This window comes from Prenolepis imparis, unplaced genomic scaffold (genome assembly GCF_030444845.1).
Source record: "Prenolepis imparis isolate NDT839.2.m4 unplaced genomic scaffold, iyPreImpa1.0 SCAF_4, whole genome shotgun sequence".
Lineage (NCBI taxonomy): Eukaryota > Metazoa > Arthropoda > Insecta > Hymenoptera > Formicidae > Prenolepis > Prenolepis imparis.
The window spans coordinates 3,848,569-3,873,357 of record NW_028141162.1 but is presented as its reverse complement, the minus strand read 5'-3'; the positions used below and the strand labels follow the sequence as shown (position 1 = coordinate 3,873,357).

The following is a 24,789-nucleotide window of genomic DNA, read 5'->3' as shown; positions in this document are numbered from 1 at the left end:
ATGATTATTCATTATACACTTTTGTACAAATCTAGGCTCACTTAATAGACACTCTCTCCTCTTAAATTGACAATTCTTTATTCAATATTGAAAGTTGTTTAGTTCTACTATTGTAAAACTTACGATTTACATATATGATCTTAATAATATAATTAGTATTTGGATGCTTGTAAAAGCTTTGTGCATTTTTTTTTGTAAACTGAATTGAACAAAACAGTTTATACAATAAATGTTTTATAGCAAAATTTATCATATTATTAATTATTATAATCCTTATTTCCATTGTCCTTTACAGTCTTATTGATCTGGATAAACTCGAAAAGAAACGCAAGAAAAACACAAAAAATGATTCCGATTCATCGATGGATGATGATGCATCCTTAAAAATTTCGAAAAACTTAAATAAACACAAAGGGAAACAAACAACTAAAGAAGAATCTTTAATGGATCACTTAAAAAGAGTAGAGAATGGCGATGTCTTGGCAACTGTAGAGATGGATTCTGGTTCCGATGAATCAGTTTGTCGACTACAAAGCGTAGATGCTGTGCCTATATCTAATGAAGCTTTATTGTTGGAGGCAAATAGAATCGCGAAAGAGAACTTACTAAATTCGTCCGATTCAAACGGTAAGTAATTCGTTATTAATGGATATTTTTTAATTAGCCAAGATATTTAAAATTTAAATCTTTGTGACTAGTAAATTTATTGATTTTCTCGAAATAAGAAACATAAGTGGCCTTACATTTACTTTTAGAGTTAGATTTCATAAATTTAATGTTATTATGTAAAAGTGTATTATATTTTTATTTATATGCTATTTACTAGTTTCTATTAATTTAAATCTTTTAACATTAAAAGTAATTTGGTATTTCTATTATTTAAATCTAGAAAAAGAAGTACCGATGGATAGCGATGATGATATAAATAGTGATCATAAGAATGAAAAAACAGAAGAAAAGAAAAAGAACCCTGATAAGAAGCATAAAGAGAAGGCTTTAGAGGAAGATGATGTAAGATTTTTATTGTTTAATAAAAAGATTTTATGTGAATTGTGAAAAAGGGGAAAAAACTAAAAATCTAAAAAACTAATTATTAAAATAGCTTTTAAATAAGCTTTTTAATTATCGTTTATTATATCGCAAATCTGTTACATATATTAAGATAAATTTAAAAGATACTAACTTTACTCTAAAATATTTTAGGTCAAAATGGATAAAAATGACAAAAACAGTTGGAGGCGAAGTAAGTTATTGAGAATGAGATTCTCTGATACTGATTCCGAGGCTGAGAAGGAAAAATATGAAAAGAAAATAGAAAAAATGGCGAAAAATACGGAAGGAAATAAGTGAGTTTTTTGGTCTTCTATTCCTAGACACTCTGGCCCGTATTATGAGCTCGCGTCTATCTCTAGATGTACCTCTAAAGTTAGAGGCGCCTCTAAAGTTAGAGACGCAGATAAATGTACCTAAGGGCACATTTATCAAGAGTAGCATAAATGTGCTATAAATGTGATACAAAATAGGTTTTTTAGGCGATTTCCTCTAGATGCGCCGCTAAATGTACGCTCATAATACACATTTATCGTGACACGTTTAGAGACACATCTAGAGATAAATGTGCGCTCATAATATCGCCACATTTATCGTGACACGTTTAGAGACACATCTAGAGATAGATGTGCGCTCATAATATCGCCACATTTATCGTGGTACATTTAGAGGTACATCTAGAGATAGATGTGACTCATAATACGGGCCTCTCTAACTTTAGAGGTACATTTAGAGATAAATGTGAGCTCATAATACGGGCCTCTGTGGGTAACTAAAAATATAAACAATTTTTATTTATTTTGCAGCAGCGATTCTGATAACGAGAAAAAAAGTTCAAAATCTAAAAAAAAGAAGACTAGGCGAAGAATTTTAGATTCTGATTCGGATGTCATAATAACAGACTGTAGTAATTCTGATAACTCTTCTGACGCTTCGAGTGCCAAACAAAGTTCAAACGATTTGGATCACGCGAGAAAAGAAAAACGGAAGAGACGCAGACGCGGCGAGAGCGTTTCATCAGACACGGATTCTTCGCTTACAGAGAAGTAAATTTATATATACATGTACAGCTTCCTCTACATATCTTTAATTCTGTGCTCTTAAATTAATAATGTTACGTAATTTGTAGGGCAAAACCAAAACGTAAACGAATTAAAAAAGTAGCATCTGACAGTGATAGCAGCAGCGCGGAAATGAAGAATTCGCAAGGGTCCTCACCTAACAAAAGTGGTCGAAAAAATATACGAAAAGTTTTGAAAGACAAACAAGTAGCAGAGGATACAAAACTAGCTGCCAAGGAAGAGGAAGAAAGGCTTAAACGTATTGCTGAACGTCAAGCTCTGGTAGATTCTATATGTTACTAATATTTATTATTATATACACACACACACACACACACACTGTATATTTTCTCTATACATGATATTACTTTTTGTTATAGTATAATGAAATGTACGAGATGAGACTCGCTGGAGAGGAAAAGGTCGAGAAGCTCGTTTTGGACTTCGATACGGAGACGAAAAAGGAGCTCGTTAGCGTGCACGAGGAATTAGTAAAGCGGCTAAAACCGCATCAAGCGCAAGGTATCAAATTTATGTGGGACGCTTGTTTCGAGTCCCTAGAAAGGGTGAAGACCACATCCGGATCCGGATGTATAATCGCGCATTGCATGGGTTTGGGCAAAACGTTGCAAGTAATCGCTCTGTCGCACACACTTTTATCTCATGAGGAGACAAAAATTAAAACGGTACTGATAGTTTGTCCGCTAAGCACAGTACTCAATTGGCTAAATGAGTACAGAACGTGGTTGAATGATCTGGATGATGATATCAACGTGTACGAAATGACGAAGTGAGTATGAATTTAAATGATACTTGTGTTAATTAAAATTATTTTTTTATCTAAAGCTTTTTTCTTGTCGAAGAAAATGTCGCGTATAATATTTGCCGAGTTTTCATGACAAATATTTTATTGGAAGAAAAAAAATCGAACTTGCAGGTTTAAGAGAGTTTTTGAGAGAAAGTGTCAACTACAGAGATGGCAAAAGACCGGCGGTGTGATGATCATCGGTTATGAAATGTTTCGTAATCTTACGAGTCCGAATAAAAATATCCGAAAAGGTATGAAAGAAGTGATAGATCAATGTCTAGTTGATCCAGGCGCGGATCTCATTGTCTGCGACGAAGGACATTTATTAAAGAACGAAGATACCGCGTTAAGTAAATGCATGAGAAGGGTAAAGACTATGAGACGTATAGTACTTACTGGGACGCCGCTGCAAAATAATTTAATAGAATGTGAGTACTTTATAAAGGATTCTTGCGATCATATATTTTTTCAATAAGCGTACAAATATTATATTGAAATTTACAATGTTGCAGATCATTGTATGGTACAGTTTGTTAAACCCAATTTATTAGGTACGAAGAAAGAATTTTTGAATAGATTCGTAAATCCGATAACGAATGGTCAGTTTGACGATTCAACCGCTTACGATGTTAAATTAATGAAAAAGCGCGCGCATGTGTTACATAAAATGTTAGAGGGTAGTGTACAGAGGTTCGATTATTCCGTTCTTACACCGTTCCTACCGCCCAAACAGGAATATGTTATTTTTGTCAGATTGACAGACCCGCAAATTAAAATGTACCAATATTACTTGGAGAATCTTGCGAGGTATGTATTTCACATTATATTTTTTTTATTTCATGTTTTCTTTTTTATGTGATTTAAAATGATTGTAATTACTTTCAAATTAAACGATATATTATTTCATATATTTCTTCCTCTAGACGTGCCTCTGGTGCAGGAGGAACTCTTTTTGCGGACTTTCAGGCGTTACAAAGAATTTGGACACATCCCATAGTTTTACGTTTGAATGCAGAGAAGGTAGAAAAAGCGAATGAAAAGAAAGAACTTTTGAGTGATTCGGAGGGATCATTGAAAGATTTTATTAACGACGACAGTAGTAATTCAGAAGGGAGCAGCATCAATTCGAGTACTGATGACAGTGATGTTGAAGCTATCGATGATGCAAAAGAAAATATTCCCAAGCGTAGAACAAGAAATAATCCTGGTGGTAAGTTTTTATAATGATGTACTTGAATAGTGTTTCATTTAATTTATAATGTTGAATAATAATAAATTAAATTAGTAAAATTAAATGTGAATATACACACAGTGTGTGTGTGTGTGTGTGTGTGTGTGTGTGTGTGTGTGTGTGTGTGTGTGTGTGTGTAATGAGATAAGAATTAATAAATAAAAAATGTTAAATGAATCCTATTTTAGAAGAGGAGCCAGAAGAAGAGATTAAAGAAGAGGCTAAAGAGGCAGAGTGGTGGTCACAGTTTGTGCAGCCTGAGAATTTCGAAGACATGAGAGTGTCCGTTAAACTATTACTGTTTTTTGGAATTCTAAAGGAATGCGAACAGATTGGCGATAAAGTGTACATATATTTTATCTCAAACAATTATATAAATAATGATTGTGCATCATTATTATATGTTGCATTGTTTTCTCGACAGGCTTTTGTTCTCGCAATCTCTATACTCTCTCACTTTGATCGAGGAATTTCTTCGAAAAATAGACGATGAGACTCAGAAGGATGAATCCTTGGATACATTGGATAATCATATCGGAAGTTGGTCCTTGGGTCTTGATTACTTTCGGCTTGACGGTCAGACGTCAGCTGAAAACAGAAATATGTGGTGTAAAATATTTAACAGACCCACTAATACGAGGGCGAGATTGTTCCTTATATCCACGCGTGCCGGAGGATTGGGAATAAACTTAACTGCGGCTAACAGGGTGATTATATTCGACGCCAGTTGGAATCCCTCTCACGACGTGCAAAGCATATTTCGGATATACAGGTATATACTTCTTTTATTTGACTTTATCATCCATCAAATTGAGAAGAAAAATGGGAGGGAATAAACAAGAAAATGAAAAAGGAATACAAGAAATTCTGTGAGGAAAAAAAGGAGGGAGAAAATAGATGGTTAAAAAAACATAAAAAACAGAGAGACAGTTTTTAGGAGATAATTATAAGAGAGAGGAAGGGTTGGAGTATAAGATCAGAGAAAGGTTGCGTGCGTGCAAAATAAGGTTTAAATTTAGAATAAGTTTAATATGAATTATTTTGTAAGGGGAAACGAAACAATTTATTTGTAACCTTTAAGGCTTAACAAAGTTATCAATCATTATCCATTATCCAGTCGTTTTTTATGGTTTTCAGATTCGGACAAAAGAAGCCGTGTTACGTATATCGGTTTCTGGCGGCGGGAACGATGGAAGAGAAAATTTATAATCGTCAAGTCACGAAACTGTCGCTCTCGTGTCGAGTTGTGGACGAGCAACAGATCGAACGGCATTACAGCAATCATAATCTAAACGAGTTGTACAGTTTCGAACCGTACACTGATAAGGAGAGACCTACGTTAAATTTACCTAAAGATAGACTACTAGCGGAAATATTCCTGAAAAATAAGGATGTCGTAGAAAATTATCACGAACACGATTCTCTATTGGAGAACAAAGTAAGTAATATTTTTTTCGTCAGAAAGAAAAAACTTATTTGTATTCTATAAATTAATAAATTTGCATTTTTAATAGGCCGAGGAGGAATTGGATGAGGAGGAAAGGAAGCAGGCTTGGTTGGAATATGAAGAGGAGAAGAAGGGAAGACCACCGGTAAATCCGGCGGTGAATATGGCTTATCAAAATAACTTATTACTGCAACAGTATAATATGATGATGAACTCTGGCCAGTCTGGTTTGGTGCCTCAAGATATGTCTTTCCAACTCGAGTATGAAAATCTCCAACAACTTATTCGTAAAGATGTAAGTATCTTTTAAGAAGACAATTAAATTAAAAATATGCCTTTATGAAAGAATTGTTTTGTAAGTAAATTATTTATAATTGCCGATTTGTGCAGTATCCCAATGCAACAGCGGAGCAACAAAAAATGATGACGAATCGAGCTCTAGTGGAAATGTACAATTATTGGGAAAAACAAGCTACATTGTACACTAAGCAACCTATAAGAAATCCATCTCTACCAGTATTTATCTACTTTATTCTATCTCTATTAAAGTAGTATTATTATTAATAACATTAATAATATTAAGCAAGAGTCTTGAGAATAATATTCTGCAATCAAATTTCTCCTCTTCTCTCTTTCTCTCAATACAGTTTTAAATAATCCAAGTAATACATATATTTTAAGACGATATATAAAATGCATTATTGTTATAACGCATGATATTTTACAGAACATTCAACAACAACAAAGGCCGATGATGGTGCCACATACTGCAAGCAACAGCAATACACATGTAAATATAACTTTGTGTATATATATCGTCATATTCTATATATCATATTCTTTTAACATATATATTATATAAATATTATTATTAAATATTATACATAGTATATATAAAATATAAATTGAAGTATATTTATAACTTTTGTGTGTTTTGTGTAGCAACAAGTCTCGCAACTAAGCCAGTTACTCACATCATCCGGAGCAATGGGAAATTATATAAACGCGAACAAATTCGCACAGCAAAACGTGACACAGCAGAGAGCAGAACTAGTACCAAACCCATTTACATATCGGAACTCTCTACCGACTAACAATACAGGCGGTGGAAACATAAGCAATGATGTAATTGAAGTTTATATATATGCTGCTATATATATGCTACTACATTATTTGTGTGCAATGACAATTGAATATGTTATTTGATTTTTACAGATGATACCTACTACAAGTAACGCCGGTATGTCAAACGTACAAGTAGCAATGCAACCAACTGATAACAGTAAGAATCAGGAGGAGTAGAATTCCTACACGAATAAGTGAATTATACACAGTGGTATATATTGGTAAGTGATATAGAAGTTGATACACCATAAGGCGAAATGCAAGTCGTATACGAAGATATTATTTATACATTACGTATTGATTTCCTATAAATATATGCTATATAAAAAAAAGTATGTTTTACATTATAAGTTCGATTATATATTATTGGTTTCATGTGTATGTAAACCATAATATTCACGCGTCTATATTGTCAAAATTTTATTATAATTTTATGTATATACAAACTTGGTAGTGCAAAATAATGTAGTCAAATGCATTTGGAAATGTATGTATCGGAAGCTCTTCGCAAAATGAGGCTTTACTTTATATAGGGCATGTTTAGGAAAACGCACATATACATTACAGTTTGTTAATTCATTGTTAAAGTACATTTATTCAATCTTCATTTTTTGTCTTACTCTTATATATATATATATTTATTAGATGTGTATATATAGAATATCTATTTTCCAAACATTTTTATAGATATATACACACATGCAAAAAATATTCTATTTATTTACCATTTCTTGTGGCAAATAGAATGAAAGTATTCGTAATACATATTTGTTTCTTTAATTATTAATAACTTGTGTTAATGAATAATTTGATTACATATCATATACATATATACACACACAGCAGATAAATCTCGTAAATATTTAAAGTAGAGATATTAAACATTGCTTTATAGAAAATGAAAATATCCTAAGAATTTTAGTATCTTGGAAGAGCGTTTCTCCATCCTTTTTTTAGCAACGATTTAAGATATCTCTTCGTATTTAACATTTTTAGTGAGGCTGCTAAATTAAAATCTTCCGCCCGATCAGTTCTGTGATCGTATAATTCCTCTGCGATAATAATGTCCCAATCTGGTTTGCACGTCTCGTGCGCAAACGGTATCCATGCTGTGTAACGATAGTCTTCGGTCTTCAAAGTATAACCCATTATAGTTATCTCCTTCAAACGGGGCTTATCACTGTTGGGATGAAGCGTAGGTTGTATTCCTGGTCTCGGATATTGACTGAAGGCCGCTCTTTTCCAAGATACGTTCTAAAAATTGTGTGCAAATGTACAAGAAAGATAAGATCTTTGTTTTGTACAAAAGAAAATAATTACTTGGAATTAAAAAAAAACACATGCCTTACCTGACATCTTAACGTACTCTCTATGAGCGGTAGGAGCGTGATACCCTCGCTACAAGGATCGGAAACTTTCTTCCGAGAGATAGGAATATTTTTCGAGTGCAGATTATTTCTATCGTCGTCATCATTTTGACATATTGGCACGGGAACACCCGCCAAATCCGCGATGGTCGGAAATATATCGACGAGTTCTACTACAGATTTCGTAACTCGACAGTAGTCTCTCCTCAGCTTTCTAGAAATATGTAACGCGCTGCTCTCCATAGATGTATTATATCCTTGTCGAACGTGTGTCTCCGAAATAATTCTTTGATATACGCTTGTATTATATTTTGTACTTCTCGAAACGCCGATGTTTTCTTCATCAAATATGTACTCTGAATCTGTTTCGTTTCTTATTTCATCGTAATTTGTAATCTGCGTTGTATCATATCTCATACGATCCATAGATTTAGCGTAATTATCATCATTTGCATTAACAAACGTGACTGTCGGAATCGATATTATCAGAGGTACGTGTACAGCAACGTCGAAATTACTATATTTAGACCAAATAGCGTGCTCTCCAAGTGCCCAACCTACGTAACGTTTAATGTTAAATTATTAATATAACTGCATGGTATATTTTACTTCATCGATTAAAAAGAAAAAAAAAAAAAAAAAATACATACCGTGATCGGATGTTAATATTACGATAGTATTGTCTCGAATCCTCGAGACTCGTAGCTGATGTATAAGCTTGCCGATCATATTGTCGACGTAAGAAACGGCTGCGTAGTACGATTGAATAATTAGTTTCCCATACTTTTCTGAAAATGATAATTGGGAAATGATTACGAAAAATGTAGATGCGCATATACGTTTATATAAATATGAAATAAATATCGATCGGGATATATAAGATACCTGGTATTTTTTCCCATGGAAATTTCAATCTCAATTTCGCTAGGTCTCTTCTCCATCGTAGATCGGTCCAGGGATTATAAGCGACGTTATTTACGTTATCCGACCATAGATACGGCTCGGGTATTTTGAACTTCCATATAGGATGATATTCTGCACAATTATGTTTCTTTATACATTTATATCTCTCGTTATTACGACGATTGTAAAGTATTATCGGAAATTTTCATCGTAAAGAAAATGTGTGATCCTTGAAATATTAATATCTAATTTTATTATCGATAAAATGTACTTAGATAGCGTTCGGGATACTTCAGTGGTATATGAGGCTTTTGAAAGCCGACAGCTAGGAAGAAGGGATCGTCGTCTTCTCTATGTTCGTGTATGAATCTTCTCGCTTCTCGTAACGTCTCGATATCGGGTAATGTTTTATTTGGCATGGCTGATACACGTACCGGACATACCTGTAAGCACATAATAGATTTGTGTAGTTAATTTGTAACACATATAGAACAAATATCTTATATTGCATATTACAATATTCGTCGCTGCTTCCGATTGCGGGCTTGTCTTACAAACAGGAGCATTTTTGTACCGATCTGTATATGGGTGAAAAGACTTCTCGGTCCACGAATAAGGACTGTCGTCGGATCCATTAGAACTTATACCTAGAATAAATATATATACTTGTAAACCAATGTATATGTGTATATTGTTTTTCTCCATATTATTCGTCATAGTTTTTGATTCTTATAATATAGTTTTAGTACTAACAATAAGTTGATTGATTTTTTAACTCAAAGTGATATTGTACAGTCTTCTCAATATAAGACAAATGTAAAATACATATAATCAGAGATTTAATGTTAAATATGGAGAAGAACAAAAAATATAAAATTTCTTACTCCACCTGGATGAAACACTTTTCCTATGGACATGGTAGTGTATCCATTGTTTTTCAAATGCTCCGGTAATGTGGTATAATTACCGACTTTATCACGCCAATAACTGTAAAAATCATAAAGCTCAAGTGTGTCTGGTCTTTTACTAGTCAGGAATGAATTTCTGCTGGGCGCGCACAAGGCTTGCTGCAACGAAAAATCAAAATTTTCTTTTTAATGAAAAGTAAGACGAAATAATTGAAATGGATTATTTTGAAAGATACCTGCGCGAATGCCTCGGTAAAAACGATACTATCCTTAGCCAGGGCATCTATATTCGGCGTGTATGCATTAATATCGTCGTAACATCCCAAGGTGGTCCTCAGATCGTCGACAATAATCAGTAAAAAATTCGGACGTGCCGCAGCAACATGTATCAGCGTAATTACGATGAAATTGAAGCAGGTCAACATCGTGATTAGTTTCCAATACAGCTTATAATTAACATTATAAATTCTTCTGTCTCTCTTTTAAATTACATTCAAAAAACATTTTGAATGTGAGTTCATGAAAGGATCCATTCAAATCCACTTCCCTCTCGAAATCGTTCCCAGAGAGTTGTCCTTTTAAAATAAAAAAAAAATATATATTATTTTACTACATTTTGATGAAAAATTATAATGGAGACAAAAGCATAAAAAGGATGAAAAAAAGAAAGAAGGAAGAAAGAAAATTAAATAAACGCAAAAGAGTGGTATTGTATTCTATACATATTAATATTAATATATATATACTAATAATGATCTTTTATTTTTTATTTTAGGGAGGAAGATGAAAAATCGATTCCCGACATAAACATATATATACATCATCTGAGAAGGAAAAACTGAAGAGGAATCGTCGTGATATTATAAGAAAAAAAATCTGAATCATACCCAGTCTCCTCTGAACGATCGGAAACGAGCGGCGCTCGTGTCTCGTCCCGATCGCGATTCCGTCACCTCCGCTTCTCTCCGCCGACTTCCCCTGCCACCGAATCAGCTGATTATTGTTTTCGTTCTTCCGACACACGAAGCAGTAGGTAGTCGTAGTCCAGTGGCGCGGCGCGACATCGGCGCATGGTACAAACATATATATAGGTATATATAACACGTATATATGCATTGACATATATACATATACATCGAGATACGCTACGCTATAATGTAACCAGTGACGAATCCGCGGCCGCGAATTTCGCTTCGCGTTGCGAGAGATCTCCGTGGTTCTCCATCTCGTGCGGAAGGGCGGATAGAGGCGCGTCATCTTCGACGGATGGATCGTGCGTGTGTGTCGTTAATAGTCTGCGTCTCTCTCTCTCTCTCTCTCTCTCTCTCTCTCTCTCTCTCTCTGTGACAAGAGCTCGGTGGAGACAGTGAAATTGCGAGCGCGCATTTCCACCCTGGGAGAGAAAAAATCGCTCCAGGATTGACGTTTTTCGCGCGCGCGACGTGACATCATCAGCCACTGTCGTCCGCTGGGTTGTCAGTCGCTCGCGAAATGACGCAATAGACGGACGATAGTGCGCGCGGAGTGCAGTGGCGGACTCTCTCTCTTTCTCCCTTTCTCTCTCTCTCTCTCTCTCTCTCTCGTTCTTTCTCTCTATCTCTCTCCTCACGCACGATGAGAAAACACGGAGAAGTCTCGCGGTGAAGTAAGTCGGACGATCGATCGAAAAAAAATATTCCCTTTGTCCCTCCAAGTTTTCTCTTGCTTATTCTTTCTCCCTCCCCGTAATAATAAATATATATGCGAAATCGAAGAGCGGAACGCTCGTGTCGCTTTTTTTAACGCGGTTGCGTAAACGGTTTGTCGTATCAAACGTCCCTTCTCTCTCTCTCTCCGATATTCATACTCCCCTTCCGTTTTTTTTTTTTTTTTTTTTTTACAAAAGCGATATATTCGGACTCTGTCCATCCTTCCCCTTTTCGTTCGTGACTTCCTCGACGCTGATTGTCCCTGACCGCACATTCCGCGCACAGCTGTGTGCCTGCGTTGTGCAATAACACGCATTCATCCGTCTCTTTCCCACCTTGCGGCTGGCAAAATAGATTACCCCTCCTTCCTTCCCCCCTCCCCCTCCGCCCGCGTCCGTTCCCCGATTCCCACCGTCAACACACACTGCCACCGACTCTAGCCAATGCACTTTCCCACTTTTCGTGCGCGTTGAATAATGCATCGCGTGACGACGACGACGCTCCATGGAGTTTCGTCGTCGGTGACGAGGACTAGTGCCTGGTGCTGGTGATCGGACGACGACGACGATATAATGCCGTGTCGCGACGTGCAGTAAAATGTCCACGACTCCTCGCCAAGTCGGGCAGCTCCGAGTGGTGCACCTTGCACGAGGGTTCTTTGTCCTCCTCCGCGCGAGGATTGTGTGAAAACGGAGATTCGGTATCGCGTTTGTTTCTTTGTGCTTTGTCCGCTGCGTAGAAAAGAGGAAAAATCATTCCTCTCCCTCCTTCCGCTCCTCCTTTCCGCGTGTGTGGGCGATATTTTTTTTTTTATTCCTTTTTTCTTTGTAGTTTACCCTCTCTTCATGACGTTTCGAAGTTCGACCGTCAATCGCTCGTCGTTTACATAGAGACGCGTAGTATGGGCACCCAAGTGTATTGTCCTTCCTTTGTCTCTCTCTTCGTTTCTCTCTGTGCTTTTCTCGTCGATATTGTTGTATAATATAATCGCGATGTCAAACTTGTTTTGTACAGTTTGCGAATTCTGTGACAGTTTATTTATATCGTGCTCCTTGAATATAATTGACAATATATATAAAGCGAGAGAGATTTAATTAAAAATTTTTAATATAATACAATCGCTTTTTCTAAACAACACTATCTTTAATATAATTTGTTGAAAATAAAGTTTTTAAAGCGCAATAAACTATAAAGTGTCTATTGCATAAATTAAATTCTTGGACTAAATACATGAAAATTTTAAATGACGTATATATTGCTTATTAAATCTAACCGTAATTTCTTTAGAATATGAAATAAAAAGTTCTTTATTTTTTAATATTTACAATTTCTCTAAATTCAAGACATTTTTGATTTAAAGATACTATTTTTTTAGTAGTTTTATTTAAAATGTACTAGAAATTAATGTATTTCATGTAACAAGTAGTAAGATTGTACTATTTTTACAGGTAGGCAAAATTAATTTGGAAATAAAAAATGTCTGCGGAATCACCAAGACGAGGTGTGCATAAAGGAGCTCAAGTTGTTTCACCTCAACCCATAGTTGATCGATCGATTATTGATAGCGTTGCTGGAATTATCAATGATATAGTACCACAGGTATGCATTAATTATATAAGACTTTTTAGATATATTGTAGAATCTATCATTAATATCTTTAAATATCTTTTATATTTTCTTTTTCTCAATTGTTCACAGGGATACGCCGGAGCATCCAATTCTGATAATAAGGAAACCATATCATGGGCACGATTTGAATATGCGGATATAAATGACCCCACTTTATATCCTGATTATAACGAAGGTTCTGGTACGCCACCATTATTACTGGTGCTAGGATATACAGTTGGCGTTCAAGTGAGTGATTTTTACTTTGTTAATCATTTGATGTGTTCAATGTTGTTCTTTTATTTTAATCTCAATTTATACATATTCAATGCAATGTATTGTTGCGATAATCACTGAATTAATTATAAATATCAGGTATGGCTGATACCAGCGACGGGAGAGGCAACGGAAGTTCTATCATGGCGGCAAGGCGTGATTCGTACTCTTCGAATTCTACCAAATCCAAAGACTGATGATGAACACGTCGACGAATTCGAAGCGAAACGGCCGATGGTAGCGGTCTGCTCCGAACCGGATTCGACTCTTCCGGGACCAAAATTTTGCGATGTCAATTTCATCTCCTTGAAGACCGGCGAGCCGGTGCACAGCGTAGGATTTAAGAATCCTGTCTGCGACGTGTTGGCGAACAAGCGGTCCGTGGTCGTAACATTATTAGAAAAAATTGCGGTCTTCGATGCCAGAACATTGCAAAATAATATAACAATCACTACCTGCTACGCCAGCCCTGGCCCAAATCCAAATCCTGTCGCTTTAGGAACACGGTGGCTCGCTTACAGGTACGGAAATTTTATTCTACGCATACATTAAAAGATCGTACATTTTATCCGCTTTTAAATAATCGTCCTTGGTGATGCTTGCAGCGAGAAAAGATTAATACCCGCGAGAAGGAGCAGCGGCGGTTGTGAAGGAGAAGGCGTGCAAAGTTACACAGCGACAGTTTTATACGCAGCGAAGTCACTGGGTAAAGGTCTTCGCGGATTAGGGGAAACCGTAGCCTCGAGTCTGACCGGAAACTCGGTGTCGCCGATGACTGTCAATAATGCGGGCAACGACGTGACGCAACCGGGCGTAGTAACGATATTGGATCTTCAGATCGCGAGAGACGAAAAGGAGTTGGACGACGCGAACGCGGAGGCTGTGATCGCTCATTTTACCGCTCATAGCGACGCGATCGTTGCCATGACCTTCGATTTGACCGGTGCGTTATTGATGACAGCCGACAAGAGGGGACATGACTTTCATGTATTCAGAATTCAACCGCATCCCGGTGGACCGACATTGGCAGCAGTGCATCATCTATATATCTTACATCGTGGTGATACTACTGCAAAAGTACAAGTATGTTTTTGCCACTTTTGCCGTTTACAAGTTAATTGCATATCTTATACAAGTGTTATTAATGATACAATATCAACACTTTCTAATTTACAAACAGTAAAAAAGATAAATTAATCTTTATCTTTCTTGTATCCAAATCATTTTATTGTTTATTATTTATATTATATTTATTTATATTTATTTATTTTATATATATATTTATTTTATTATTTAATTAACAGAAAATTACTAAAAGTTGTACTTACGGTTTGCAACTTACACTCTCATTTTTCTTCCAAATAAAAATAAATTGTTATTTCGATATATTTGAAAAGTTTAAATATTAAATAATTATATAATAAAAGCTTTTTACTGTAATTTTCTTTTTCTTTTTATTTTATCGAGCGATGTTTTTACCATTTGGAAACAATGTTCTTCAAGCAACGCTACTTTAAGTTTATACAAATGTGTTTAGCATTTATATGTTTGTGTCAGGACATGATATTCTCGAGCGACGCACGCTGGGCTGCAGTCTCAACTGTGAGAGGTACCACGCATGTTTTTCCTGTTGCGCCTTATGGAGGTTCTGTTGGTGTCAGAACGCATTCCACGCCTCACGTAGTCAACAGGCTATCGAGATTTCACAAGAGCGCGGGTTTGACGGACGACGGTACCCGATCTCATTCTCCCGTGTCTCACGCGGAGCTACCTTTGTCCGTGTATCCGTATTCGAATCCGAGACTTCCACCGTATCCTCATCCGACAATATTGCATCCTCTATCGCAGATTCGGCAGCCGTCGTCTTTAAATCAAGTCAACAATTCGTCGCAGCCGAGGTAACTATCAGTTTTGCAGAGAACTAATTTTTATTGAGAACAATCAGTTGTAATGATAAAAATGCGATTAAAAAATATCGTATATTTTTAAAGTTGTAGGCCGCAGCAGAGACAACGGCTACATTCTGACGATAGCGGGACTCTACCGTTAAAGATTTGCGCGTGTTTCGCTCCGCCGAGAGCTTGGATATATGCACAGAGAGAGTCCAGCAGCAAGGTTGTTAAGAGAGCAGTTGATTCCTTGTTCATCATGGCATGTCATGGAAATATGATACAGTATGACTTGGAACCTAAACCAGTTGCTGGTACGTTGCAGAAAATGCACTTTATAGCATATGGAAAAAAAAAAAAAAAAAAAATTTATTTTTCTCCTTATTTTATTTCAGGAGTGCCAAAGGAAAAAGTCTGCGATGATACCATGATCGAATTGGATGTCGAAGCGAAGGGCCAGTGGCCGCTTTGCAGGGCCCCCAATTCTTTGGAACTCGTCCCACCGTTGCCTCTGTCTAACCCGTTACTCAGTGTCACGTTCGCACCAAAGAACAACCAGGAACTTGACACGGCCGAGGATCGTTGGTTGAGTCAAGTAGAGATCGTGACGCACGCTGGACCGCACAGGCGACTGTGGATGGGGCCACAGTTCGTTTTTAAAACTTACAACGCACCTAGCGGGTTGGTTTTCTCTCAATTTTCACCCGTCGATCGCGATTTTTCCAATTTAACGAAGATTTAATTTTTGCTAGTGTTGCTGTTAATTTGGTCGAAGCGGAAGCGGTGGAGATTGGAATCACCGGATCGCGTCCAGCGAGATCGAAGCCCGTTAATATGCCCCATGCAGCATCCAGACCGTTGATGCCGGTCGTCATTGATGGATCAGGAAGTAAGTGTTGATAATAACCAAGAAAAAATAAATAAATCGATTATCTATAAAGAAATAAAATCTATTATTCGACTTTGCACACAGGCAGCTACGAGCAATCGCCGAGATTCATGGAGGCTTACGGAGATCCCCTTGATAGCGAGAACGTAGCCGTTGGTAGTTGCGAGAGTCAGCTGAGAGAGGATCTAGCGGAAGCTATGCTCGAGATATCCATTGCGTCGCATCGTGCTCCAGGTAAGTGTGCAATTATGCAATTACGGAGTTTTACGTTTTAGTAAAAAGCACCAAATTTACGAATGAATGCAGGTCCACTTCGTTGATCGATATATCTCTCGAAGCGACCAAGTCAATATATGTATATATATATATATATATATATATATATATTTCGTGCAATTTATACAAGTATTTGTATTTGTTGAATATATATTGCGTTACATTTGTGTGTATATAATTTAACTTGCGCTACAATTTTCTTGATTTTTGGTAATGAGGATCATTTTCAACTAGCATAGTCGTGATAGTGTGGAACGAGATATTTTAGCAGAGATATTTTATTTTGTTATTTTGTTATTTTTGTCTTTATTGTTTTTTACTTATAATTTGCTTGCATTCTACATTACCACACTGTATACTCATATTCATTCTTATGTTTGATTGTAAATATGTTTTTGTTGTATTTAAACAAATATTAAACAAACATAATTTTTAACATTGTAAATATAAGTCTTAGAAATCTTATATATTTATATGTTTATATATAATGTGCATTCTTAAATATATTGTGCATTTGAATTCAAGCTCGCAAAGTTTGCAGGGTTATATATTCGCGTGAAATTTAACGTGATATTCAGCACGTAATTTGACGTGATTTCAACTTGTCGCTCTTTACGAGAAATATTGAGAAATAAATAAGATTCTCAAAAGAGATAATTATTGCCGACGTTTTTCTACGACGTTACGTCGCAGCACATTGCGAAATCTTACATAATCCTAATTGGAGAAAATGAGCAAATCTTTCCTTTTTCTCTACAATATATTTCCTATATATAATATATATGTTTAACAAAGGATGAAATCACACTCTTTAGCGTTAAGTTGCGTGGATACAGAACTGGCCAGAGGCAGGTATCTTTATTTTTGTCTTTGTAACTGTGTATTATATTTGAGCACTAACAGCATATATTTTTTGTCGTCTCGTTGAGGTCTGCTCTTTTATCAAGAGACAAAAAAAGAACCGTTCGATAAAAACAGAATTATGTACTGTCTTGTGTACTAACCATGTAGATTCACCACATTTTTTGCTCGAGCTTTTAGCTTTGTGTACATCTTATTAGAGAGAGAAAGAGAGAGATTGTTTTGCAATTACAAATACGAACGGATGTGTTTCTCTTCTTAAGTTTGTCTTGACTTTATTTCCGTGTTTATTGATACGCACGCGGAGTATGTAAATGCGGAATGCGATAGAAAATCGAAAAAAAAAAGATTAGACCGTTAGCTCTATCCATACTTATCATTGGGATGCTCGAGATTATTACGTCGAGCACCACCGACTCCTGTAGTTACTCATTCGCATTACATACATTTTTTTCTTTGAATCTTGACGATTCCGTCGTGATTTTTCATTGACAAAATCGCGAGTGATAACACAATCCCGAGCGAGCATGCGAGCGAGCTAATTATCTCATTATAAAAAAGAGAAAAGGGAAAAAAAAGAGAAACTTAAGAGAGAGAGAGAGAGGGAGAGAGAGAAAGAGACACGCGTGAGCAGTTATTCGTGATATTGATACCTGCCAACGGCTTTTTCTGTTACTAGGGAGGCGTACGGTAATTGAGAGGGTGGGTCAGCCTGTAACTAAAGTCGTCAACCCTCACACCGGCACCGTGATTACCGTGTCGGCCGACGAGGATGAGGACTCTATTAGCTCCATACAGGAGTACGATTCCGCTCCGGAGGAGATCCACGCACCTAGAAGCGTGTGCGCCGAGGAAGGGCCGGCCTCGCTCGGCGCGGCCGATCATCTCTCGGACGTGCCGGAGAGCCGGACGCTGAGTTGCGAGCACACCGAGATCTGCGCGGAGATGCGCGCGGCCAGCGAACCTACGGCGATCGACAGCGTCCCCGACGAGAATATCCGCGAGTTGCAGGAACGTCGCGCCCTGTGCGCGGAGATGGCGACGATGACGTCGACGTCGATCGACTACGAGCGAGAAGGTGCGTTCCGCGACGTGCCCACGAGTCTCAGCCTGTGCGCTGAACCGGGCGAGATCCCGAGCAGCCCGATGACGCATGCGAAGGAGACCGCGATGTGGTGCAGCAAAGCGAGCGGCAGATCTGCCGGCGACAAGCGCGTCGAGGATTATCACGTTCACGAGGCCCATCTCGAGAAACACCTGGCCAAGGCTAAGTACGTCGTCAGTTACGACGATGACAGCGTCACCCTGATGGAGAACAAAACGATGCGAGGCGAGAGGAATATCGAGTCGATGCAGTCCGCGAGCGCGGACGAGAGGGCTAAGAGATCTTACATGAGAAGGCCACTCGTTGTTGATTCCGAAAAAGCGTCGAGCTTCGAAGCCACCGCGCAGAAACATCCTTCGATCGAAGATGCGCGAGGATGCGCGGATCCGACGTCGAGCGTTTTTACGGAGAAAGAGGAAGGCGAGGTTCGTAAGAAGAAGGCCGAAAGTGCGAAGGATGTTTATAAGACGTTTGGGAAAGAGAGACACGGGGAGACAACGCAGGCGCATAAAAATGGCAGATGGAAGAGTCGCGCTCCGCGAGACCTTTTCGACGAGGCTCGAACAACAACAACATTCGAGAATAAAGAATTTAAATGCGCGAAAGCGGAATCCTTCGATGAATCCACGGTTGAATCGACGAAATCGACCGCTGACGTAATCGCGAAGGAAGAGAATCTCGCTAAACTCGCCCCGAAAGCGGGAAAATCGGGACTACTACTTGAAGACGATGACGACGAATTACCGCCGTTGGATCCCCCGCCGCTGGACGACTTCAATTCCATCGAGTATCACATGGTGGAACCGTGCAAGGACGCTGCTTCCACAGCCACTCAATCTGATGATGACATCGAGCACATCCACGCATCCGAGGTGACGCTGATGCGCGGGAGGATCGATGCGGGCGACGACAAGTGCAGGGGAGACGACGCGATCTTTGGTTCCATGGTCGCGCAATCATTCTCCCCGGTGGAGCAGCGAAAGAGCAGTAAGAGCACAATCTCGGACGACGACCTGGAATACATACACAGCGCCGAGTTCAGCGGTCTCGATTCCGCGAGTCTGGGTGACGCCAGCTATACAGCCAAGTCCGCGACAAAGACGTGCAGTGACAGAAGCTCACGTAGAAGGCACAGCAAGCACGCTCTGTCGTCCGACGATGATCTGGAACACGTCCAGCTCTCGGAAATTTGCGAGCTGGAACTTGGCGCGATGAGTTCCTCTCCGCAGGAGACGGAGCAGCAAGAAGCAAAATCCAGATTGAATAAGAAACGAAAGGATATTATGGTGATCGAAAAGGGTGACGCGGAGACCGCGGAGATCACCGTGATATACAATCCGCTGGAAGAGATTTGGCTAAAGGAGGAGGCGGCGGCGGCCGACAAGTATAGTCTCGCCGATCATCTCAAGGACAAACCAGAGGGAACGAGTCCAACTAGAAGGGCCAAAAGTCGCATTTCAAAAACGACAGCGAATTCCTCATTGTTATCCGGCAAGCGGGCCTCTCAGGCTGTCGCCAGTGATATCGTTGAGATTATCGATCTTGATGCGATGCAAAGGGCCGACACAGACGCTGACCCGACGCCGGAGTGCAAAATTTTGCCCGCCTCTACCGGAACGCGCGTTAGAAAGTCTCGCAAGAGCAAGAAATCGCAGGCGGACGGCCAGTTGCAGGAAAATAGCTCGACAGAGCCTCTCTCCCTTTCTTCCTCTTCCGCTCCTCCTCCACCTTCATTCCGTTCCTCCAGAGTGAAAATGGCGGATCTGCGAGAGGCCGTGCAAGACGAGTCGTTCGTAGACTTTTCCAGGAGCCTTCAGGAACAGAAAGCTCAAACCTCTCCCTCGACGGAGATATCGTGGAGCTCTATCGTCAAGAAAAGCATCTCCTTATCAGATTCGCAAGAGGGCTGCAAGGAAACGGATCTCGAGCCGTTGATAGAGGTGGAGGAGAAAACGGAGGCCGGCGAGCACGCGAGAAAGTTGAAAAGCAAAATTTTGCAGTTTTGCGACAGGGACGATCTCCCGTTCTTCGAATCCGGGGCAGGCAAACATGACAGTTCACGACGACGAGCCTTTAAAGTCGAGGAGAAGGAAAAGGAGGAGCTGCTGGACGAAAAGGATAACGTCGACGAAACGACGATGACGAGGACGAGGACGACAACGGTGGAAGAGACTATCCTCATAGATCTTCCCCCACCGGTGATAGACGAAGAACCTCACGCGGACAGGGATCTCGTGGGTGTAACTATGGCGCGAGCTAAGACGTCGCCCCATCAGGACGGGGAGGATAACAAAGAACAGTCTCCTCTGGTCCCGGAAGTACGAAGTTCCGTCGTCGACAAGACACGTCGAGGTAACGTGCCAGCCGAGAGGAGAGAATCGCAAAGAGAATCTTCTTTGCAGCTTCAGCCTCAGCTTCGGGCACAGCAGGTGACGGAAGGAGGCGATCCCGAGCGGAATGATCCGACTCCAGCTCTCTCCGTGTCCGAAGATCCGGCGGGATCCGACGCATGTCCGAAGCACGCCGAGAAGCGAAGCGAAACGGAGAGCTCGACCACCGCCAAGAAAACGAGCAATAGATCCAAGAGGAAAAAGCGCAGATGAGTAGAGGATTGCTGCATGGACGTGCCTAGGGCCAGCCTTGCCCTCTACATACTCCTGATGCAAGTAGCGGGAGTAGATTAATACGTTCCCGCGTATGTGAGAGGGAAGGGGGGGAGGAAAATTGTCAGAGTTCGAACTGTGATTGACCTTGCGTTGACCTTGCAAGAGTGCGACCTTGCATCGGGCAGCGCAAATCGGCGTGTGTTTTCGCTACAATAACGACGGGGGCCATCTTCTTCTCTTCAAATTTCGCTTTCGAGGAAATATAAACCGCTGTTAATTTTCAAGAATATATATATATCTTTGAGTTTCCGAATATATATAATTTTAAATGACTGCGGCAACTGAATCGCTAAGAAAATTTGTAAGAGAAAAATTGAGAGCGTGTCGTTATATGTGTAGTTACATATATGTGTATGTTACTCTCGTTTGTATCGTTTATTTAAAAAAGGCACGTTCTTGCGGCAGGTTTGATGAATCTATCTCTGATTAGAAAAATACTGTCTTCGATTAATAATCATTATCTCTCACAAGGACACGCGCGAATAAAAAGCGTTAGGGCAAAATGTGGCGGGCAAGGTTGTGTTCTAGCGGATTGTTGTATTAGAAACACTTCTCGACGTTAATTTTAATGGGGTGTAGAATTAACGAGAGAGAAGGAAAGGTAGCTCTTAAAACAGGATTCTTTATTGCAACTATATTTGGCAACTCCCGCGTAGCAATTTCGATTTGACTGCCTTAAATCGTAACAAAAAGAAAAAAAAATAACAAAAACAAAGAGAAAAAAGTGATAAGTTTGAATTCAATGTGGGACGCAAACGCGTATATCTTATTATATATTTCCCACTATCAGTAATTTGATTGTTAATGATGTAACAAACTATCGACCACATTAGGTGTTCATTTGCAAGGATTAATCTTCTAGCTAGCCGAGTAACGATTATTGTTCGGTAAATGCGATAGGCCATGTATTTCTTCGTTTCTAGTACAAATTATCTCGTTAAATTTATTTAGTATTCACGAACGTTTATTGCCGCGAGAGGCTTTCGATCGAATGACGATAGTATTATTTCGCTAAATCACAACACTTTGTTCGATCAGAGCGAGTCCGAAATAGTAAAATACTTTTATTTAAAGTATCATTGCCTAAAGGGTATCGATAATTTCATCGTTAGCAAAATAGGAATTTTGCTTATTTAAAATATCGTTGCCCAGGGTATCGGTAATTTGATCGTTTGCAATGTAATTAACAGACGATCGACCACATTAGGTGTTCATTTGCAATGATTAATCTTCTAGTTAGCCAATTAACGATCATTGTTCTCGGTATATGCGATAGGCAATATTTCTTCATTGACATGTATTATTTATGCACCATAACATTTATTTATTTTTGAGATATTTTTTAAGAAGACTCTCTCTCTCTCTCTCTCTATCATTGATTACATTTGCGTAATGTTACGCAGATAAGAGAATTCTGTGACGATCTGTCGACGAAATAATAATTAGTAATAATGATAGTAGGAAATGGATGGTAGAAGATTGTGTATCTATGAATACTCGCGATATGCATCACCAGGCGATCTCTTGATGTGCGCTCATCTCTGTATACATATACAACAATCTTGTACATGGAATCCTTCCACGTGTCCTCTTCTAAAATGCGACGATCTATTGTAGCATTTGTTGAACAGATCGCAAATGAAGAGGCTGTGCACTATTATATTATTATTTGTCATCGCGACTGCGTGTACCGTCCAGAGATGAGAAACGATAATCGGAGTATTAAAATCTTTGCAATTTTTTTTGCAATCGGGATTGATCGGTTTTTTCTAAATTTTAAAATCGGAGCTAATGGATATATCAAGTATAGAAGAATATATTATGTGTATGTAGTGCACAAAGAATCAAGAAATTCTCTCGATACTTTTAATAATACATGTATGTAAAACATTTCGATTTATACAGGGTTTCCTAACATATGAAAATATTCATTTCCCAGTAAACACTGTTGCAGTAATATAACGTGATAGAATAACAAATAATATAAGTTAGCAACATGATATAAAGTTGTATATTAAAAGACAAAATTAATATTCTTGCTGATATTTCTTACAATCATTTAAAGAAATTATCAAATAAACAACTATTATTTTGTAAAACTGTAAAAAGGAAAAGAATCCATCCAAATTATTTTATTTTATAAAAATTATACAATTATAATTATAAAAAATATATTATAAAATACTTATATTTATAATATTTTAGAAAAATTATTTATTATATATATATATATATATATATTTTATAAAAATTATATTATATTATTATAATTATGTAATATAATTTTTTTTTAAATTCAACATTTAATAAATATAAACAAAAAAATTATTTATGCTGATATTATTAAAATGGGCATAATAAATTGACGAGAATTGTGTAAATTAAAGTTTTATGAATTAAATATAATCTATTTTATTATTTGTTTTATTACGTTTGATTTAATCATTTTATTTGTAACTATAATGTAACAACAATATAATATGTATATTACATGTTATATTATCGAGCGGAAAATTATAACTCTAATTCTGATAACAATATATTATATGTAATATTCAATTCTGTTGTACGTATATAACATTAACATTACAATGTTTACTGGGATGTTAGGAAATGGCCTATATTAAGACTTAACATGATAATCTATCTAAATCTTGTTTTTAAAATTTTGTTTTCTCTTTTTTTTTAATTATATTCTTTTGTGTTTTTCTTCCTTTCTAAAGAAATTTTATTTTCTATAAAACAAAATATTTTTTTATTTAATTAGTTGATCTTGTAAAGAATACAGTATTTTCTCTCTCCTGTTAATTTATATAATTTTACTATATATAATATAATTTAAACATTGGTTTAATTTATAATTTATATATTTATTATTAATTTATATAATTTATGTAGCATATATTGTGCACGAGTAATTTTTTTATTTATTACAAGAATATGGAAAATTATATAAAATGATTTGTGATGCATTATATTGTTACATTGATTCGTGTGTATAAAGTCGACATTTCGATCTCATACTAAAATAACTTCGCAAAAATGCCATTTAAATATAGAGAAAAATCCGTAATAACCACAGACATACAAGGAAATTCGCATTTTCGATTGAAAATATAAATAATTTTGCAATAACTCTTTAGATATCACAGTTGTTTTTGCGATATGATGTTAAAACCAGCGAACATTATTCATAAGAATGGAAATTGATTTGATTATTTGTATCTTGCGTTAAACAATTCTAAGTGCATCAAAATTGTAATTTTGAGATACGAAAAGAACTCACCGTAAGACAAATTGAGATTTTATAATAATGAAAAAATATTTAAGCAAAAGATATATTCTATGCTTTGAAAAAAAAAAACAGATTAAACTAAAAATAACTTTGGTTTGTATATCTGATAGTGAAGAAAGGGAAGAATAAAATAAAACTCGCGCGGTCGCCACTTTTCATATATAAATTTCTTCTCTACTTTGCTCTATTTTTATTCTTTACAATTAATATTTATAATTGTTTCTAATTTTTCTTATTTATATATAATTCTCTTTGGTTTTTTTTTTTTTTTTTTTTTTTTTTTTTTTTTTTTTTTTTTTTTTTCAAACGTCAAAATGGCCTATGCACGTATTATGC

The 24,789-nt window shown here is 37.4% G+C and overlaps 3 protein-coding genes across 8 annotated transcripts in view; 2 read left to right on the top strand and 1 right to left on the bottom strand.

Annotated features, from left to right (window-relative positions):
* The window catches only part of LOC145935019 (uncharacterized), a 15,590-nt gene extending 6,858 nt beyond the window's left edge, over positions 1-8,732 (top strand). For 2 of the 3 annotated variants that reach the window (XM_083036001.1, XM_083036004.1), the window contains exons 7-23: positions 296-627; positions 890-1,011; positions 1,204-1,346; positions 1,857-2,096; positions 2,180-2,393; positions 2,492-2,901; positions 3,049-3,347; positions 3,432-3,726; positions 3,843-4,129; positions 4,339-4,495; positions 4,575-4,922; positions 5,288-5,588; positions 5,665-5,892; positions 5,988-6,113; positions 6,325-6,387; positions 6,540-6,722; positions 6,813-8,732. In XM_083036001.1, coding sequence (XP_082892127.1) covers positions 296-627; positions 890-1,011; positions 1,204-1,346; positions 1,857-2,096; positions 2,180-2,393; positions 2,492-2,901; positions 3,049-3,347; positions 3,432-3,726; positions 3,843-4,129; positions 4,339-4,495; positions 4,575-4,922; positions 5,288-5,588; positions 5,665-5,892; positions 5,988-6,113; positions 6,325-6,387; positions 6,540-6,722; positions 6,813-6,899 — 3,835 coding nt within the window. In that variant the 3' untranslated portion in view covers positions 6,900-8,732. The remainder of the gene's footprint in view (positions 1-295; positions 628-889; positions 1,012-1,203; positions 1,347-1,856; positions 2,097-2,179; positions 2,394-2,491; positions 2,902-3,048; positions 3,348-3,431; positions 3,727-3,842; positions 4,130-4,338; positions 4,496-4,574; positions 4,923-5,287; positions 5,589-5,664; positions 5,893-5,987; positions 6,114-6,324; positions 6,388-6,539; positions 6,723-6,812) is intronic. The other variant, XM_083036003.1, reaches the window with a different exon arrangement.
* Positions 7,608-10,928, bottom strand: Ids (iduronate 2-sulfatase). The gene is made up of 9 exons (XM_083036011.1): positions 10,788-10,928; positions 10,137-10,475; positions 9,882-10,059; positions 9,509-9,639; positions 9,264-9,435; positions 8,975-9,124; positions 8,740-8,877; positions 8,072-8,646; positions 7,608-7,976 (listed from the first exon to the last, which is right to left on the bottom strand). Exons 2-9 carry the CDS (start codon positions 10,323-10,325, stop codon positions 7,641-7,643), a joined length of 1,869 nt encoding a protein of 622 aa, XP_082892137.1. The 5' UTR covers positions 10,326-10,475; positions 10,788-10,928; the 3' UTR covers positions 7,608-7,640.
* The window catches only part of LOC145935021 (uncharacterized), a 26,394-nt gene continuing 12,476 nt past the window's right edge, over positions 10,872-24,789 (top strand). The window contains exons 1-11 of one of the 4 annotated variants that reach the window (XM_083036007.1): positions 10,872-10,991; positions 13,037-13,187; positions 13,287-13,445; positions 13,572-13,993; positions 14,078-14,555; positions 15,030-15,370; positions 15,464-15,675; positions 15,757-16,042; positions 16,114-16,250; positions 16,335-16,484; positions 18,067-23,275. In XM_083036007.1, the coding sequence (XP_082892133.1) occupies positions 13,065-13,187; positions 13,287-13,445; positions 13,572-13,993; positions 14,078-14,555; positions 15,030-15,370; positions 15,464-15,675; positions 15,757-16,042; positions 16,114-16,250; positions 16,335-16,484; positions 18,067-21,095 (5,337 nt within the window). In that variant the 5' untranslated portion in view covers positions 10,872-10,991; positions 13,037-13,064 and the 3' untranslated portion in view covers positions 21,096-23,275. Of the gene's footprint in view, positions 10,992-11,408; positions 11,546-11,942; positions 12,289-13,036; positions 13,188-13,286; positions 13,446-13,571; positions 13,994-14,077; positions 14,556-15,029; positions 15,371-15,463; positions 15,676-15,756; positions 16,043-16,113; positions 16,251-16,334; positions 16,485-18,066; positions 23,276-24,789 lie in introns of those variants that run through there. The other 3 variants (XM_083036006.1, XM_083036005.1, XM_083036008.1) reach the window with 3 other exon arrangements.

Bases quoted from the DNA above. Each gene is read 5' to 3' on its own strand.
- Ids (XM_083036011.1), bottom strand. From the start codon at position 10,325: ATGTTGACCTGCTTCAATTTCATCGTAATTACGCTGATACATGTTGCT. The intron at 9,640-9,881 runs GTGGAGTAAGAA...TATTTATTCTAG, and splicing joins AGGAAAAGTGTTTCATCCAG to GTATAAGTTCTAATGGATCC. The intron at 8,647-8,739 runs GTATGTATTTTT...AACGTTACGTAG, and splicing joins AATATTAACATCCGATCACG to GTTGGGCACTTGGAGAGCAC.